Below are 16813 nucleotides of genomic sequence, written 5' to 3'. Positions count from 1 at the left end.
ACCTACCGGAAAGGTGTTCTTACTAAAAATGGCCGCCACCCTGGTCAATTTCTACCGGAAGTGAAAAAAATTCGAAATTCGTAAAAACAAGATGGCCGCCATACAAATTGCAGAGCTTTATATCTCGAAAACTACAAGAGGTAGGTGGGGGGTGCTCGACCAAATGTCATAGAGGGCGGCGGGGGTCAACTGCCGGTGACAAATTTTTTTCAAGATGGCCGACTCAAAATGGCGGCCCGAAAAAAAGGTGGTCCAATCCGGCCGAAATTTGGCATGCGGACGCGTATGGGGGCTTAGGTTACAAATCTGGGGTTAGAATTTTGATTCCGCCATTTTCCAAGATGGCCGCCATACATGTGAAACTTTCGCCCTTTGGAGTCATTTTTCGCCCAGAAGAAGGGTGGACAGGTACAAGTGATGTAGGAGAGTAACGGTTATATCGGTCATATGAACGTCAAAAACTATTCAACTCTTTGAAATGTGCTCCGCATCAGGTACTACCCTAGCCGTCCGGCCAAAGTATACGTCTAGGCTCAAAGTGCCCAAACAAATGTTCATACACACCCTGGGCAATTTTTAAGGAAAGTGAAAAAAGTTCAAAATTCGAAAAACAAAATGGCCGCCATACAAATTTTGAAAGCCTCCATCTCGGAAACTATTGGAGATAGGTGACTCGTGTTCAAACTAATATCGTAGATGGTGACAGGGTCTAACTGGCTATCGAAATTATTTTTTCAAAATGGCCGATTCAAGATGGCGGCCCGACAAAAAGGTGCTCCGATCCGGCTGAAATTTTAAAAACTTCCATGTCTGGTAGTTCCTAAAAATAATATGTAGTCAAAATTTTGATTCCACCATTTTCCAATATGGCCGCCATACATTTTCTACCGTCTAATGTGTTTCGAGGCCTACATCTCGGCGAGTATTGAAGATAGGTGAAGCACGTTCAAACAAATATGATAGAAGATGGTAAGAGCCAATTGGTGGTAACAAAATATTTCAAAATGGCCGATTCAAGATGGCGGCCCGACAAAAAGGTGCTCCGATCCGGCTGAAATTTTAAACACTTCCATGTCTGATAGTTGCTAAAAATAATATGTGGTCAAAATTTAGATTCCGCCATTTTCCAATATGGTCGTCATACATTTTCCACAGTCCACTATGTTCCGAGACCTACATCTCGGCGAGTGTTGGACATAGATGAGAGGCGCTCAAGCAAATGTCGTACAGAATAATACGAGCCAACCGCAGGTAAAAAAAATTTTCAAGATGGAGGACTCAAAATGGCCGGCAGAAGTAAAAGTGCTCCGATCCGACTGAAATTTAACATCCGACCGTGAATAGAGGTTCATAGTATGTATCTGCGAACGAAATTTGAATTCCGCCATTTTCCAAGATGACCGCCATACGAGTGTATTTTCGGTTTTTCTGACCAGCACATTTTCTCCCAGAAGAAACGCGGGTGTATAAGAATGACGTATGCGAATAATGGTTGGGTGGATTTGGTGAGTATCAAAAAGTACCAAAACCTTCGAAAAATGCTCAGCATCAGGGAGGACCCCAGCTGCACGTGCGAAGTATACGTTTTAGCCCTAAGGTCTCCAAACAAATGTTGCTCGACACCCTGGGCAGTTTCTACCGGGAGTAAAAAAAAATTTCAAATTCGCAAAACAAAATGGCCGCCATACAAATTTCGGGGGACTATATCTCTGAAAGTATTAGAGATAGGTAAATTATGTTTAAACTTAAGTCCGAAAAGGCGATAGGAGCTAATTGACTGTCAACTTCATTTTTTCAAAATGGTCGATTCAAGATGGCGCCCGAAAAAAATTTACCGATGGTGCTGAAATTTGGCACTTGGCTGCGTATGAGGCATAATATGAAATTGTGTTTGTAGTTCTTCATTTTCCAACATGGCCGCCATACATTTTCCACCGTCCAACGTCATTGTTCTCCTAGAACGAAGCGAGGTGTGTTAAATAAATGTACAAGGATTGTGTTTGACTGAGAATATTAAATACCAGAAAAATCCAAAACTTTCAAGACGTGGTCTGCATCAGGTAGGACACCACCTGCTCGGCCAAAGCGTCAGAGATGGTATGGCTTTCAAACAAAAATTATCAAGGAACCAGATCAGGTTCTACTGGAACTAAAAATTTTCCAAAATGGCGAATCCAAGATGGCCGCTTTAAAAAAAATTCTTTACTGAATCTTCGCAATTATTGATGATGTATGAGTAGTTTCTTCTGAAGTATGTAAGGATACGACTTGACGAGATCATACCAACTACTTGACTCCCTCAGAACCAAATAAAGTTAACAAAAATATATTTCTGAAACAAACACTACAACCAGCAAACTGTCACAAGCCTAAGACACAGGCCTCGCGGGCCGCTTTAGCGGCCCAGCGCAACGCGCAACATACTATACGTGTGTAGCTCGATTACTACTGACTGATGTAGACATTTAGGTAATAGTTCTCCCAGAAGGAACAGCGATAGTTTAAAATGATTTACAGGAATAGTGGCTGGAAGGGTTCAGTGAGTACGAGAAAATCCGGATATCTTGGAATAGTGCTCCGCATCAGGTGGGACAGAGGCTGTTCGCTCCAGTATCGTAGATGGGCACATGGCTCTCAAATAAAAGTTGTCAAGAATCTTAGTCAGGTTCTACCAGAATCGAAAGTGTTCTGATATGACGAATTTAAGATGGCCGCCATAAGAAATTGACTATTCTGAATCTTCGCAGTCGTCAATGATATACGACTGGTTTGTTCTGAGATATTTAAGGATACAACTTGACGCGATCGTACCAACTACCCCTACATGTAACTTAACTGGAGCAGTCGACAACCCTGCTTCCTCCCATCCAAACTCAACCAAAGAGGATTCTCTACTGAAATATGAAGTCTAACTCCCAACCTGTCACACGTATCCCAAAGAAAGCCCTCGCGGGCCGCTTTAGCGGCCCGGCGCAACGCCCGCCATCTATTATTATTATTATTATTATATTTTATACTCCATATAGCTTGATTACCACTGACTGATCTAACTAGATACTGACATAATTGTTCTCCCAGAAGGAGTGCCGTGTACTAGACTCGTAGACGGATCGGTCCCGTGAGTACCAGGAAAATGCGAAATCTTCAAAATGTGGACTGCATCAGGTAAACACCTACGCGCGCGGCTAAACCATAAGACCTACCGGAAAGGTGTTCTTACTAAAAATGGCCGCCACCCTGGTCAGTTTCTACCGGAAGTGAAAAAAATGCGAAATTCGTAAAAACAAGATGGCCGCCATACAAATTGCAGAGCTTTATATCTCGAAAACTACAAGAGGTAGGTTAGGTGCTCGACCAAATGTCATAGAGGGCGGCGGGGGTCAACTGCCGGTGACAAATTTTTTTCAAGATGGCCGACTTAATATGGCGGCCCGAAATAAAGGTGGTCCAATCCGGCCGAAATTTGGCATGCGGACGTGTAAGGAGGCTTAAGTTACAAATCTGGGGTTAGAATTTTGATTCCGCCATTTTCCAAGATGGCCGCCATACATGTAAATTGTCTGCTCTTTGGCGCCATTTTTCTCCCAGAATACGGGCGGGTTGGTAAAAATGATGTAGAGGAATTATAGTCGGAAGGACTAAGTGAATATGAAAAAGTATCGAAACCTTCAAAATATGCTCCGCATCAGGTAAGACCACAGCTGCCTGGCCAAAGTATGCGTCTTGGCTCAAAGTCTCCAAACAAATGTTCATCCACAACCTGGGCAGTTTCTACCGGAAGTGAAAAAAATTTAAAATTCGAAAAACAAAATGGCCGCCATACTAATTTCGATTTTCCAAAATGGCAAATCCAAGATGGCCGCCATAAAAATTGACTTTACTGAATCTTCGCCACTATTAATATACGTGTAGTTTCTTTTGAAGTATAAAAGGTTACGTCTTGACGCGATTATACCAACTACCTGACTCCCACCCACCCAAATAAACCTAACGAAAAACATCACCATTGAAACCAAAGTAATTACCAACCGACTGACGAACTCTTTCCTACATTTAAAGTCACAAGCCTCATACGTAGCCCTCGCGGGCCACTTTAGCGGCCCAGCGCAACATGCAACATCCAAGTCGACCTGGTTTCCGTGATAAACGGCACAGTCAACGTGTCAGAGATGGGTGTATGACTTTCAAACAAAATATGTTAAGGACCCTGGTCAGGTTCTACTGGGATCAAAAATTTTCCAATATGGCAAATTCAAAATGGCCGCCATAAACAATTGACTTTTCTGAATCTTCGCAGCTGTCAATGATATACGAGTGGATTGTTCTAAGATATTTAAAGATACGACTTGACGCGATTATACCAACTACCCCTACATGTAACTAAACTGGACCAGTCAGTAACCGAATAAAGATTTTATCTATCTATCTATCTATCTAATCCCGCTCCTTCCCACCCAAATTCAACCAAAGAGGATTGTCTACTGAAATATAAAGTTCAACTCCCAATTTGTCACCAGATATAAAGAAAGCCCTCGCGGGCCGCTTTAGCGGCCCGGCGCATCGCGCGGCATCTAGTATATATATATACATTGAATTTATGTAAAAAGCAATATGCAGAGAAAAAGTACAAAAAGTAAATGCAAAGAGAATAACGATGCAAATGTGTAGAGGGCACGACTAATTTATTCGCGAATTACTCGGATTAAATGTACAAAATGCACGATTGAGATAATTTGCAAGGTCGCCGATTAAATAGGTAAAGTGACGTAATCATTATATATAATATTATTATACCGTACGGTAGTCACTTCTAAATTCATCTCTTCGAGGGGACGCAGTATATATGGTATATATGGTACCCAGTATACCATATTTCAGTAGTGTAGGGCCTTAGAAAAGTGTACCTAACTCATATCTCATTAGGGGACATACTGGGCAGAGAAGGAAGCACAAGGAAAATTTAATATAGAATAATTTGCACACGTTCTGTAATTAGTACCAGACGTACGCAACTCTGCCGCCGCCGTAAGTTGAAAGGACGCATGTGACACTTTTTTAAAAATGAGTTACATGTACTGCCGTGATCAGCAAAAAGACAAATCTGTCACAATTTTATTTTTTTCCTAGATGGATTAGGTATGAGGTTACCGTAAGAGAAAAGGGCGTAAAAGAAATTTTATGGTCAAACTAAGTTAATTGGACGCATTTAGAAAATAAATTGGTTAAAAGGCGTAATTGCCTAGATGTATAAAGTTGTTTTAAGTACACATTTCAATCATTTAAGTAAATGAAAAGACGCAAGTGACATTTAAGTTTCTATCTTGTTTAGTTAAAGCTGTACATAATATACGTATTTACCGAAAAATGTTAATTTCCCAGATGACAGTTACACAATGCTTACATAAATTTAAAATAAAATTAAAATGTTACCTCTTATTTAATGTAATAAAATTTTTTTAAATGTTAAGCTACAACACATTGAAAAGAAATTGTAACTACATGCTGCCCTTTCGTCTTATTATTACACTAAACTTAAGAATAGTGTTGTACATAGGAAATGAAACTATTTTTCCGGATTTAAATCGCGTATATTTAGTATTTTCAAGCGAAACTTTTGTTTGAAAAAACAAATATACGCGATTTAAATCCGGAAAAATAGTTTCATTTCCTACGTGTAACAATCGCGAAAACCTAAGAACTCGAATAGTGTTGTAATTATGCTAAGCTGAAAAGGCATAAGTGGTTACTTGCACCCATCTTACCTAGTATTGAGTATTTTTACGAACATTTTTTTTACTAAGACGAAAAGGAAAAAGGTTAATAATTTGATAATTGAGCATAAATAATTAAATATTTTATTTTTACATATAATGTAAACCTATTATATTGCGTTTGCAGCAAGTGTCTTTGTCTTTTCGATTGGCGACAGCAGACATTTTTCTTTTTTTTTTCTTTGAACATTATTTTCTCGGATTTGACTTTTTGTCACAAGCGCCCTTTTAACTAAGAGCGGCAGAACTGAGATTCCATTCATAATTTTAATTACAAAACGTAATCTGAGATCACTTCTTCTTTATTATTTTGTCATGCATGACTCATGAATAAGATTCTTGTTAACCATAATATCACAGTATAATTGGTTAATCTGTGATAATATTTTGTATATTGGCTCCCCGGCTGTATAAGTGGTAAGGAATCGGTTAAATATTTTTTCTAAAACGTATTAGATACATCGTTAACGACTCGTCGACGACGTTAAAAACATAATATAAATTTTTCTTATTGAGTATTATAATGTCAATATAATACTAATTGTAACCGCAGCACTGTAATGAATTAATGATAAAGTGACCTTCGAGTGGGCGCCGGCGGCACAGCGACACGCGCACACGATGACACGGACGGGCCGCCCGGCGCCGGCTACACGCTGCGTCGTCGGTCTGCACTTGGCGTCAGACAAAGAACAATTGCCGACTCATTGAAAATGCGTATATACTTAAATTGTATATAATTATTATTCAATAGTATATTATTATTATTACAAAGCTACAAGTTCTTACTTACTGATAGAAATAGAACGCATACTTCCCGATATGGTGGAAAAAAATATATTTATACCGTTGTACGCGGATAGGCTCCAAAGCAAAGAATCAAATATGAGAGGTCCTGAATATGGAAAATATGAAAGAGTGATCAAAGGCCTGCAAAAACTATAATATACGGAGTGAATATTTGGGCATTTTTATGAAGTACACCCTAGTCAATTTCCGCGGGGAGTAAAAAACGTTCGAAATTCAAATACACAACATGGCCGCCATACAAATTTCAAAACCTCCTATCACGGAAACTATTAGAGAAAGGCAGGAGGTGCTCGAAGGAATGTCATAGAGGGTAACACTGGTCAACTGCCTGGGTTAAAAAAAATTCAAGATGGCGATTTCAAAATGGCGGCCGAAAAAAACTTGCTTCAATCCGGCTGAAAATTAGCATGCGAGGGTTTTTAGGAGTCCTTAATCATAATTTGGGGTCAAAACTTTATTTTCGACATTTTTTTATATGGCTGCCATACAAGTGTTTTAGTTTTTGTTGTAGTTTTCGTTAAAAATAGCTGCCTAAAGAGATTTGCTCTGATTCGACTGAAAATTGCCATGTGAAGGCCACTAGCAATGCCGGATAATAATTTGTGCTCAAAATTTGTTTTTAGCTATTTTCAAATATGGCCGTCATAGAAGCGTTCGTTGGCGGCAGAAAAAAAATTGCTCAGATCCCTTTGAAAATTGGCATATGGGGCTCTAGGAGTGCTTGATAATAATTTGTGATCAAAATTGGATGCTCGTAAATTAATATTATCAACCATGACTAAACGACTCACATGTAACATAAAAATACAGTACATTCAGAATTTCCTGTAACAATAACAGTGATTGCCAAGCGTTCCACGAGAATGACGATGTGGTTAAATGTTTACATAAATCTGACCGCACATAGTACTCTCGACTCGATGACAATTATGTCAGGTTTTAAGTTACCAGTTTCTCATTTGTGGAATGTAATTCAATCTTGCTACGTATACGCTTTGCAGATTTCTTCACTAGCAACTATTCCGACTTAGTTAAAATGTTTGTATGTTATATTTACAGGTCAGGTATTGGTCAACATAGTAACAGGTTTTACTTAATAACATCGTCGAAGACTTATAGGTGTTTATGTGCAAGAATAAAATCATATAACAAATAACAAATGAGTCGATAATCTATCAACACAATTACCCAGCAGTAATGAAAATGCCTAAAAACGCACATGAGGTAGTGGGTGAATGTGTGTTAGAATACGTTAATCTCTAGGGACTTCTAATTACATCTTATCCATTTGTTAAATGCATTGACTTACGTTAAATGCCTAATTATGTGCTTACGTGGTAGGTATTAGCAGAATTGAGGTCAAAGATTTTATGTGTCGACCATTCGACGGAACTGCTGACAAACGAATGGCGGTTATCTATCAATGCGGAGGTTATCAATTGATTTATACGTAATTGCTTTCTAGAAGGAGTATTGCAAAGTAAAAAGTGCAATAGTACCGTGAATACATACTAAAAAATTCACCAGATTCCAACGGCCACCGCCTTTCTGCTGTCGTAATTCTGACTTCCGTGGTTCTGCTTTTACAGTTCAAATTGTCGTATTGTGCATTTCCTTTTATAAGCTGTTATAAACTTTTGTGTATAGTAAATCAAATAGGTACCTAAATTTGAATCTATAAACTATGACAATTGATCATTTTATTGTCATTTAACTCTACAATAGAACGATAATAAAAACTAAACAAGCATCGGTTTATTCCATGGCAACAACGATTGCTCCAAAAAGATAGCTTTATTAACAAAAGTATTTTAGAATGGATTAAAGCAATTTTACCAATGACTGAATAACTTTTTAGTGTTTCTTTTAATGTTTTCATTATGAATTCTGCCGCTATTTGAAATACTGTAATAATAGAATGATTTTATTAGATTGAGCCCTTCATTAAGTTTATTTATATTGTCCATTGCTTACACGATTTATTAAAATTGCATAGGGCATAATTTATAGGCTGCTTCTCTACATTGACAAAATTATATTCTTTAATTTGCATTTAATATGCATGCTTGCAAGTTAGTAATTTTAAGTAGAGTAAACCACATTGATTTGCATATATTAAAAAATGTGCATGTTTTGAATAATTTAGTTAAGAGGATGTGGTTTCTCTTTGTTCATATCATAACAATAAACTATCTTAATAACGGAGTAAGTAAGTGTTCAGTGATTTTGGATATCTCCAGATTCGTGGTGGTAACGCTGACGGCGTAACATTTATTTGGTTTGTCTATAAATAACTCTTTCTGTTCACTGTTACATATGGCGACATAGAACGAAATGTGATGTATAGGGCGCGTGTTGCGAATGAAGCTTCATTCTTGATAAGTTAAGATAACTTCGTTATTATGCGATTTCATTTATATCTGGAACCAATCTGGGGTCTACTCTCGATCTCCGTCCGAAAAGACAAGCTTTTAATTTTGTCGAATATTACTTATTTGACAGTAATTGTTTCGGACGGATGTCGGACGGAGACCGAGAGTAGACCCCCAGATTAGTTCCAGATATAAATGAAATCGCATAATAACGAAGTTGAAGTTTTTTACTCTTGTTATTTATGTCTGTCTGTAGCAGCTGTAGTGCCACTCAGAGCTTTCAATCACAAAGACCTGAAGGGTACCGCCACTGCGCCTGTCACCCTGAGATAACGTTGGATAAATATCCGAAATTTTCAATTATGTAGTAGAAATTATTCTGTAAAATTGATTTGTTAATATTAAATTTTTATGAAGACTGATAATTATGTTCTAAGTTTAATATATATGAATATTTTAATTGTTTATTTAGCACCCATTATAAAATTCTATTGTACCTATAAACATCAATAAATGAAATTTTCTAAACCATGCTTGACTTATTTCCACAAATTCTCAGAATTCAGTATCTTCAACTTTTGACTGGTGTCTCTGTCAAATATGGAAAAACATAATATAAAAACACTCAGATTTTCTTTTTTTCCAAAATGGACGTTTTTCCTTGACTCATAACTACCCTGAGACATAAGTTGACAAGAGCCATGTGCCTGTAACCTCACCTTAAGTTAAACATTAACGTTTAAAAAAGTTTAAGTATACTGAGGATGAAATATAAATGGATGGATGAGTGTAATGAATATGAACGAAATGATAAGAAAATAAATGTATATACATGTATGTATAAATGTATGTATATACATATGTGAGGAAGCTCAAAAGGTAAATTTGCGATTTACCATTAATGGCTTTAGTCTAGCTAAAAACAAAATTTGTTTATGAGCATGTACCATAATTTGTGTCTCAGGGGTTTCTAGTACAATATACAGTAACAATTAATGGGACAAAGGAGGAATATTTACCAAAATTCAGTCTTTTATTACAATTTAGTTCTAATTGCAACTCAATGTTTGAACTATTTATGATTTGAAATTCGTATTACATCATTCAAGTTCATTTGCCTATGCTATATAAACTAGCTCCACCATATTTTTTCACTATATATTCTCAAATTTCATTCTGAATTGTACTGTTATTCTTTCTTTTTTCTTTGTAGATACAAAAACTAAAAGAAACTTTTACAAATACACCAAACTTAATAGTAATATAGATAAAGATTATGACTACCAATCAAATTTTTGTTAATCAGAACACAATGCAAACCAAGCACAACAAGATATCCCCAGTCGCCCCCAATTCTAATCATTGTTATTACTAAATATAGCACATGTGGTGCTCTGCCTACACTATCAATCAATAAGCTTGATAATGGAATTAAATGTTTTCATTCTTTGTTTTTGGTACACACAAATTAATCAAAAATTCTAGATCAAATTGTTGGTGCTTTACTCAATTTCAATTAATTAATATTAAAAAATGACATTTTAAATCTGTAAGTAAATAGTCACAAAAATAACAATTATTATACATTTACACATATACAATTTACTCAACGGTTAATGGCTATGTGTTACATGTTTAATTATTAGTACTGTTTGTGTAAGTAATAAATAAATTTATAAAAAAGTAATAATAAAAATTCAAATAAATATTTTTAGGAATTTTGTAAAAACAAACTTATTAAACATTTTACTTACAAGCTTTAACTGTTGCTCCGTCAACATTTTGAGATTCCAGGCGTTTCAAGAGTACAAGATATATGACGCTGTAAGAGTTGATAATGCCAAATATGAGCCCGTTTGTACAGAAAGAGGCAATAACCACTATGTACGCGCGGAGGCCACCATCTGGAGGACCACCTGATTCCTGCCATACACTGGCTTTCCGCCCATTGGCTTCTTGCCTTTGTTTCGGCCGCAGCAGATCCGTACTTTCTTTACGATCCACATCCATCTTTTTTATTAAAATCAGTGTAACTATAACGGGCTAAAAGCACATGGTGTCTTTCGTACAAAAATAATATCTAAGTACATATTTTCAAAGGAATGTTAAATTTATATTTGTTTAGTGCTACGCATGTCAGCAGTGACTTACGATTATGTTTCGTAAAATAAATTTCAGAGTACTCCAGAATAATTAACTTCGTACTTCGTACACGTCTCACATTACCGTAGTTACTTCTCTAACTGTCAGATGGCATGGTATCAGAACCAGCTGATGTAATAAGAATGAAAAATCGAGTGAACGAACGAAGAGCGAATGACTTTACTTTTGAAATAGGTGTACGACCCGCAGAAAATATTTTTGTAAACAATTTTTAAACTCGTTTATTTTAAACTTTTTTGAGAAAGGTATTAACCCTTAAATGCATTGGGTATTAAATTTGATACCAGTTACTCAGGACCGGGTATTAATATTTATTTTTACACACTAGGCTACATGGATTGACTATCTTTACCTACTTCTACTCAACAACCAGTGAAAAAACGAAGTTTCACCTGTCAAAATATATATATTTTTTTGCCTTTCCGATTTTTGGAGCGCACTTCATAAGTTGTGATTTCACAGAAAAGAAATCGTGTATCGATATCTTTTATACCACTCGAATTTTTTTTAAACTAAAATATGTTACCGATGGGTAAATACCTTATATTTACTGTTGTGTATTTGTTTGGGTCTTGGTTTTGTTCTACTCTGAGGAGAAAGTACATTTTTGTTGGTATCAATTTTGATACTTCATGAATTAAGCTCTAATTGAAAACCTTTTATCAAGCATCATTGACTTACAAATAAATGGACGACGGGTCTAATAGAAAAACCACGAAAAAAATGTCCCAAGTCAACCTATTCGAAATTTAAATTGTAATGTCATCGCAGTATCGCGCTGTCAGTCACAAAGTACTTTGTATACTGTCAGTCGAACAAATGAAGACTAAAGCGGAGTTTGGCGCTCTGTATACGATTTTAGCGCCTTACAAGTGCGAACACTTTTTAGCGCGGACCCGACGTCCATATAATTGTAAGTCAATGTCAAGCATGCATATTTATTTCGGTTCTTTTACTTTTTCTCTGTTTCTATTTTACCGTAATACATTTTGTGCTTGTTTTACTGCATGTAAGGATGATTTAGGTTTTTACTTTACAGATTTCAATAAAAAATCAGACCAGATGAAATCGAACAACTATTGAGTCAGTTGGGAAGCGGAGAAATCTCTGCCAATGGAGGAAGTGAAGATGAACACGAAACTACTATTACGTAAATCGAGGGCAGATTCAGCAGGACCTACTCAAATATGAGGACTTAGCTGCAGATACTGGGAATGAGGAGGATACAGACTCACCGTTGGTAAACGACTGTGATGACGAGACCACCAGAAATACTAACCAGCCTGTTCCATTGGTAAATTATAGCAGAACTCTATAACCCACCAATGGGACAGAATATGTGTAAAGTCACGTAAGTGGACGACTAAGATGTTTTATCATCCTTTAGATATGACCGTTATCAACTCATGGGTGTTATACAAAACAGTCAACATGAAAAGGGGTGTTCATGCAAATAAGACAATGAAGTTGGCAGAATTCAGAACACAACTTGTGGATACCATGCGACTGTTCCAGAGTCCTCCAGAAAACAAAAGAGGGAGGCTAAGTACTAGTACTCGCCGGGATCAGACGCCGGAAACGACACTAAAAAGAGCACAGCAGATGTGCAAGTGATACCCTCCGTTCACATCTGTGGAGATGGTGTCAGACACAAGAAGCAATTCATGGAGACAAGAAACAAATGTAAATATGGTAAATTAGAAGTTGATATCATGGATGTGTAAAAAATGCAATGTTTCTTTATGTGACAATAACAAAAATATGTTTCTTAAAATTTCATATATAGTTGTTGTTGTGGTTGAACCTACATAATATTTTTTCAAGTTTTGATTGCATAAAGTATCAATATAAATATCAAATTTTCCCGTATTCTCTGTACTAAATGCAATCTGAAACAATTTTTTATTTTACAACAAATTCATGCATTTCAGGGTTAATAATGAAAAAACAAACTATATGTTGGGTATAAAAATTAATTTTTACTTTATTATCAAAGAACATAAAAATAACAACTTGTGTAATAACAAACATTAGTAAAGTTGTAATTAAATCTACGTTTTGTCAAAATTATGAATTATCGGTATCTACTTTACCCCATACAACAGGCAATATGCATTTTCATTAGCCTACCGAAATGTATGATTTTTGCGCTTGCCATGTCTACCTATCAGGGATTGCTGTATTCACAATCACTCCACTCTGGAAGATATTATTAAGTGTTTTAAAATCCGCGGCTGAATTTTAGATGGTCACTCAACTTGAAACAGTTTTTCACTAGAAAGTCAATTAAAAATAAATCTATGGTCTATTAAAGACCCTTTTATTAGAGTGCAGTCTGTTAATTCAAAAATATGACTCGCGCAGAAGTTGATGGTTATTTAGTTTATTTTAAAGAATGAATTAGATAATAATTAATCAGGCATAAAAACGCCTGTCAAATTTTTAAAAATTGAATTGTTAAAATTAGTTTAAAAAATAAATTTGCCAAAATTAGGTGTACCTCTCCACTTTTGCCTATTTTTTGTGAAAAGATTATTTGTATTTTTTCACCTCTTGAACAACATTCCTCATTAAAGATATTTCATTACTTAATAGGTCTGCAATAGCTGGTTTATCTTCATCAGATGCCGTTAAGAACTTCGTAACTAATTCTGGAATGCAATGTCTGTGTTGAATAAATAATTTAAAGCATAGGAAAAGTAGCAAAGAAGTAAAAGTTTATAGCAAAATTTTTAGTCATATTACTGAATCTTACCATGATAAGCCTGTAACAACTTGTAATCTTCATCTTTGAGCTGTGCTTTTAAATATGATATGATCAACGGTACTTGTCGTCCTGAAGCATGCAACATGTTCTGAGTAAGTATGGCAAAAATTGCCAAGACCGATAAATGTAGAGCCAAGACGGGATCTTCACAATTCTCTAATTCAGTTATTAATTTTTCCCTGTGGTTTTGAACCAAAATCCTGCAAAACAGAGTTCAGTTGTAAAAACACATAAAATATTCACAAGTTTTAAGTATGTGGTGTAATTAAAGAGTAAACATACTTGTCTTTCTTTTTGTCCACTTTCTTCAAGATCATTCCACATTCACCCAAACATACATCAACAGCTTGATAAAACGCGTCTAGATTTTGATCGGCTAAAGTCGCGTTCAATGCTTTCAAAGGCTTCATGTACTCTTCAGTTAAGTCATTGATTATCTTGTTCCTCTGTTCCACCGATAAAACATCCACTTGCACAGAAAGGTTGCACTGGTTGGCTGCATATTTACAGAATTCCGAAAGGACATCTCCACCCAAAGATTTAAGAAGGTATTTGATAAACTGTGATTGCTGCTCAGCTGCAAAGGCTTTCAAACCCTTTTCATACAATTTAATATCATTGACCAAAATGTTAATTTTATCTTGAGCTGACGAGTGAGTTTGCCTACGAGTCTGATTAGCATCTTGAAGCAATTTTTCAGCTGTCTCCCTAGCGATATTCATAGCAGTTTGATTAAGAAATCTGAAAATTTAAACATCATTAATTATTATTTTACTAATTCCAAGACAAACTGAAAAATAGAATTGGTTGATTAATTGGTTACCCTTGCAGATATTCCGCAATCTGTGGGATTAAATCATCAAGACCCTCAAACTCCAATGGCATTTGGATAATGTTTTCAACATCTTGAACAGTTACAATTTCCAAGTTCAGTGGGACTTTTTTAACAACATTAGATGCATCATCTGAATCGGAATCTTGAGCTACTGTCTGTTTTGACCTTGGATGTTTCTTGACTGCTTTCGTTTTTGTTTCTCTACCTTGGGTGCCACCACCACCTTTACCAGATGCCGCCTTTCTACGTCGTTCCTCTCGCCTTTCCGCTTTATGGTCTACATGGCTTGTCTGAATATCTGATGCTTTAGATAATTGTTTTTCCAATATAAATTGTTGATATCTTCCTGATTTCACCACTGCCACTGCCTTTTCATTTGTCATGGGCATACAAGCTTGTTTTAGATTTTCAATGTAATTAGTGCTGAAAACTACAAACAAAAATTTACAACAAAAATGTTAGGATCTTTTATATTTCCTTTTTTAAAATATAATTTGAATGTACACTTTCCTATACACAACTTACCAGCGTTGTCAAATAAAACAGTTGATTTCCAATTTTCCTTTAAAAGTGCATCTAGCACACTCTCAATGTCTTTGTCAGACAAGATTGATGGCAACAAAGAAACAATATCCAAATAACTTTTAGAAGATATGCATTCCTCAAGAGCTGTCTCCAGTTGCTGTTTAATCTGAGAACCAATTACACAACTGCTCAGGAATGTCAGATTTTCATTTGGTAAGGCTCTCTTGACATAGCCTTTAGGGTCAGAGATGCCTAAACGAGATAAAGCATCATACTCAAGGTAATTGTTCTGTTTGAAGAAGCTCATAACCCAGTCATTTTGAGATTTGGTGTAACAAGATGGCACATACAGAGCTCCTGCTTGACGCCCAGTTAGAACTCCAGGAGCATTGAGCTGGTCAAATAATGACATAAAAAGGCGATCAGCCATGTTGCAATGGTTGATTATTACTGTAACAGGAGTGGGTTTTAATAATCCCATCAAAGCTCCACGAATTTTAGCTTTAGTACGAAGAATGTACTCTTCAGTGTAAAACGTCCTGGGCTCTGAGGTGTCTTGTCTGCCAATGATAATTTTACCCAGATACCGCTCCAAAACATTGTGTTGTAACAATTCAGCAGGCAAATCAAACTGTAACGTCAATTCTCCAACATTTATCTGACCTTGTAACTGTAATTTTTCATTTATTTCTCTGGCTAATTTTTCCAGATAATAATGGGCAATCAAGTAACCAGAAACTAATTGCACTTCTTTTCCTTTGACAATTTCTGCAACACTTGTATTGATCTGGTTTAAATCGACATTCAGCTCTTTGGCGAGATCCACAGTATTAATGCGTCCACCATGAACATATAATTCATCTTTGATCTCTCTAATCAGCTGCTGAGAAGTAAGGTATTCTTTTCCATCTGTAGTAAAGATTACATCTATAAGTTTCAGCTCTATCAATTTCGTAACAATCTCAATGCAGTTCCTTTCAGACAATCTGCAAAAAATATATTTAATATTTCAGTTTTACAATATTTGACGATAAAAGTTAAATATAGAGAAATTTTAACAAAATCTACTCATAATAAATAGGAGTAGATCAGGAAATTAAACAATATTCTCATAAGAAAATAAATTTACACATTAGAGTTTATAGTAGCATACCTCTGTGCAGTAGAACTAAGTTGAGCTTTTTGAAAGTCAGCTGCCAGCCTCTTGATTTCATCCCAGTCTGTGGATGGAGCCATGTTGATAGACACTGCAAAATCAATAAATTCACAGCTTGAAATCGTCAACTTCAACATAAATTATTCGTGTTTAATACACTGAAATATTGACGTATTACGAAAAAGTAATATATCTGTCATTTCAGAATATATTAAGTAATTTTAGAAAACTAACGGTATTTATTACAGCACAATCAATGTTCCAATCACAAATTATAAAGATTCCAATTCCACCGAACAAAAAACCAATACAACCATATATTATTTACTTCAACACGTCGTCACTTCAACTTCAACTTCAACTTTTGTGTCTATGGCTCCGTCGTTTTGCGCGACGATTTTGCCAATGTCAGGG

The 16813-nt window shown here is 36.0% G+C and overlaps 2 protein-coding genes across 4 annotated transcripts in view; both read right to left on the bottom strand.

Moving 5' to 3' along the window:
• The window catches only part of LOC113229530 (monocarboxylate transporter 10), a 50637-nt gene extending 39428 nt beyond the window's left edge, over nucleotides 1–11209 (bottom strand). For both annotated transcript variants that reach the window (XM_026463160.1, XM_026463161.1), the window contains exon 1: nucleotides 10708–11209. In XM_026463160.1, the coding sequence (XP_026318945.1) occupies nucleotides 10708–10963 (256 nt within the window). In that variant the 5' untranslated portion in view covers nucleotides 10964–11209. The remainder of the gene's footprint in view (nucleotides 1–10707) is intronic.
• A 1774-nt stretch (nucleotides 11210–12983) lies between these two features.
• On the bottom strand, nucleotides 12984–16484 carry LOC113229451 (E3 UFM1-protein ligase 1 homolog). Of its 2 annotated transcripts, none has more exons than XM_026463045.1 (6): nucleotides 16397–16484; nucleotides 15244–16229; nucleotides 14707–15148; nucleotides 14166–14624; nucleotides 13872–14083; nucleotides 12984–13767 (listed from the first exon to the last, which is right to left on the bottom strand). In XM_026463045.1, the coding sequence occupies exons 1-6, from the start codon at nucleotides 16477–16479 to the stop codon at nucleotides 13649–13651; spliced, it is 2301 nt and encodes a 766-aa protein (XP_026318830.1). In that variant the 5' UTR covers nucleotides 16480–16484; the 3' UTR covers nucleotides 12984–13648. The 2 variants fall into 2 exon arrangements, with proteins under 2 accessions (XP_026318830.1, XP_026318831.1); XM_026463046.1 differs by having other exon boundaries at nucleotides 15244–16152; nucleotides 16397–16469.
• Between the last annotated feature and the right edge of the window lie 329 nt (nucleotides 16485–16813).

The sequence above is a fragment of the Hyposmocoma kahamanoa genome, unplaced genomic scaffold, assembly GCF_003589595.1.
Source record: "Hyposmocoma kahamanoa isolate Upper Pololo Valley unplaced genomic scaffold, ASM358959v1 62, whole genome shotgun sequence".
Taxonomy (NCBI): Eukaryota; Metazoa; Arthropoda; class Insecta; order Lepidoptera; family Cosmopterigidae; genus Hyposmocoma; species Hyposmocoma kahamanoa.
This window is presented reverse-complemented; position numbering and strand designations above follow the sequence as displayed.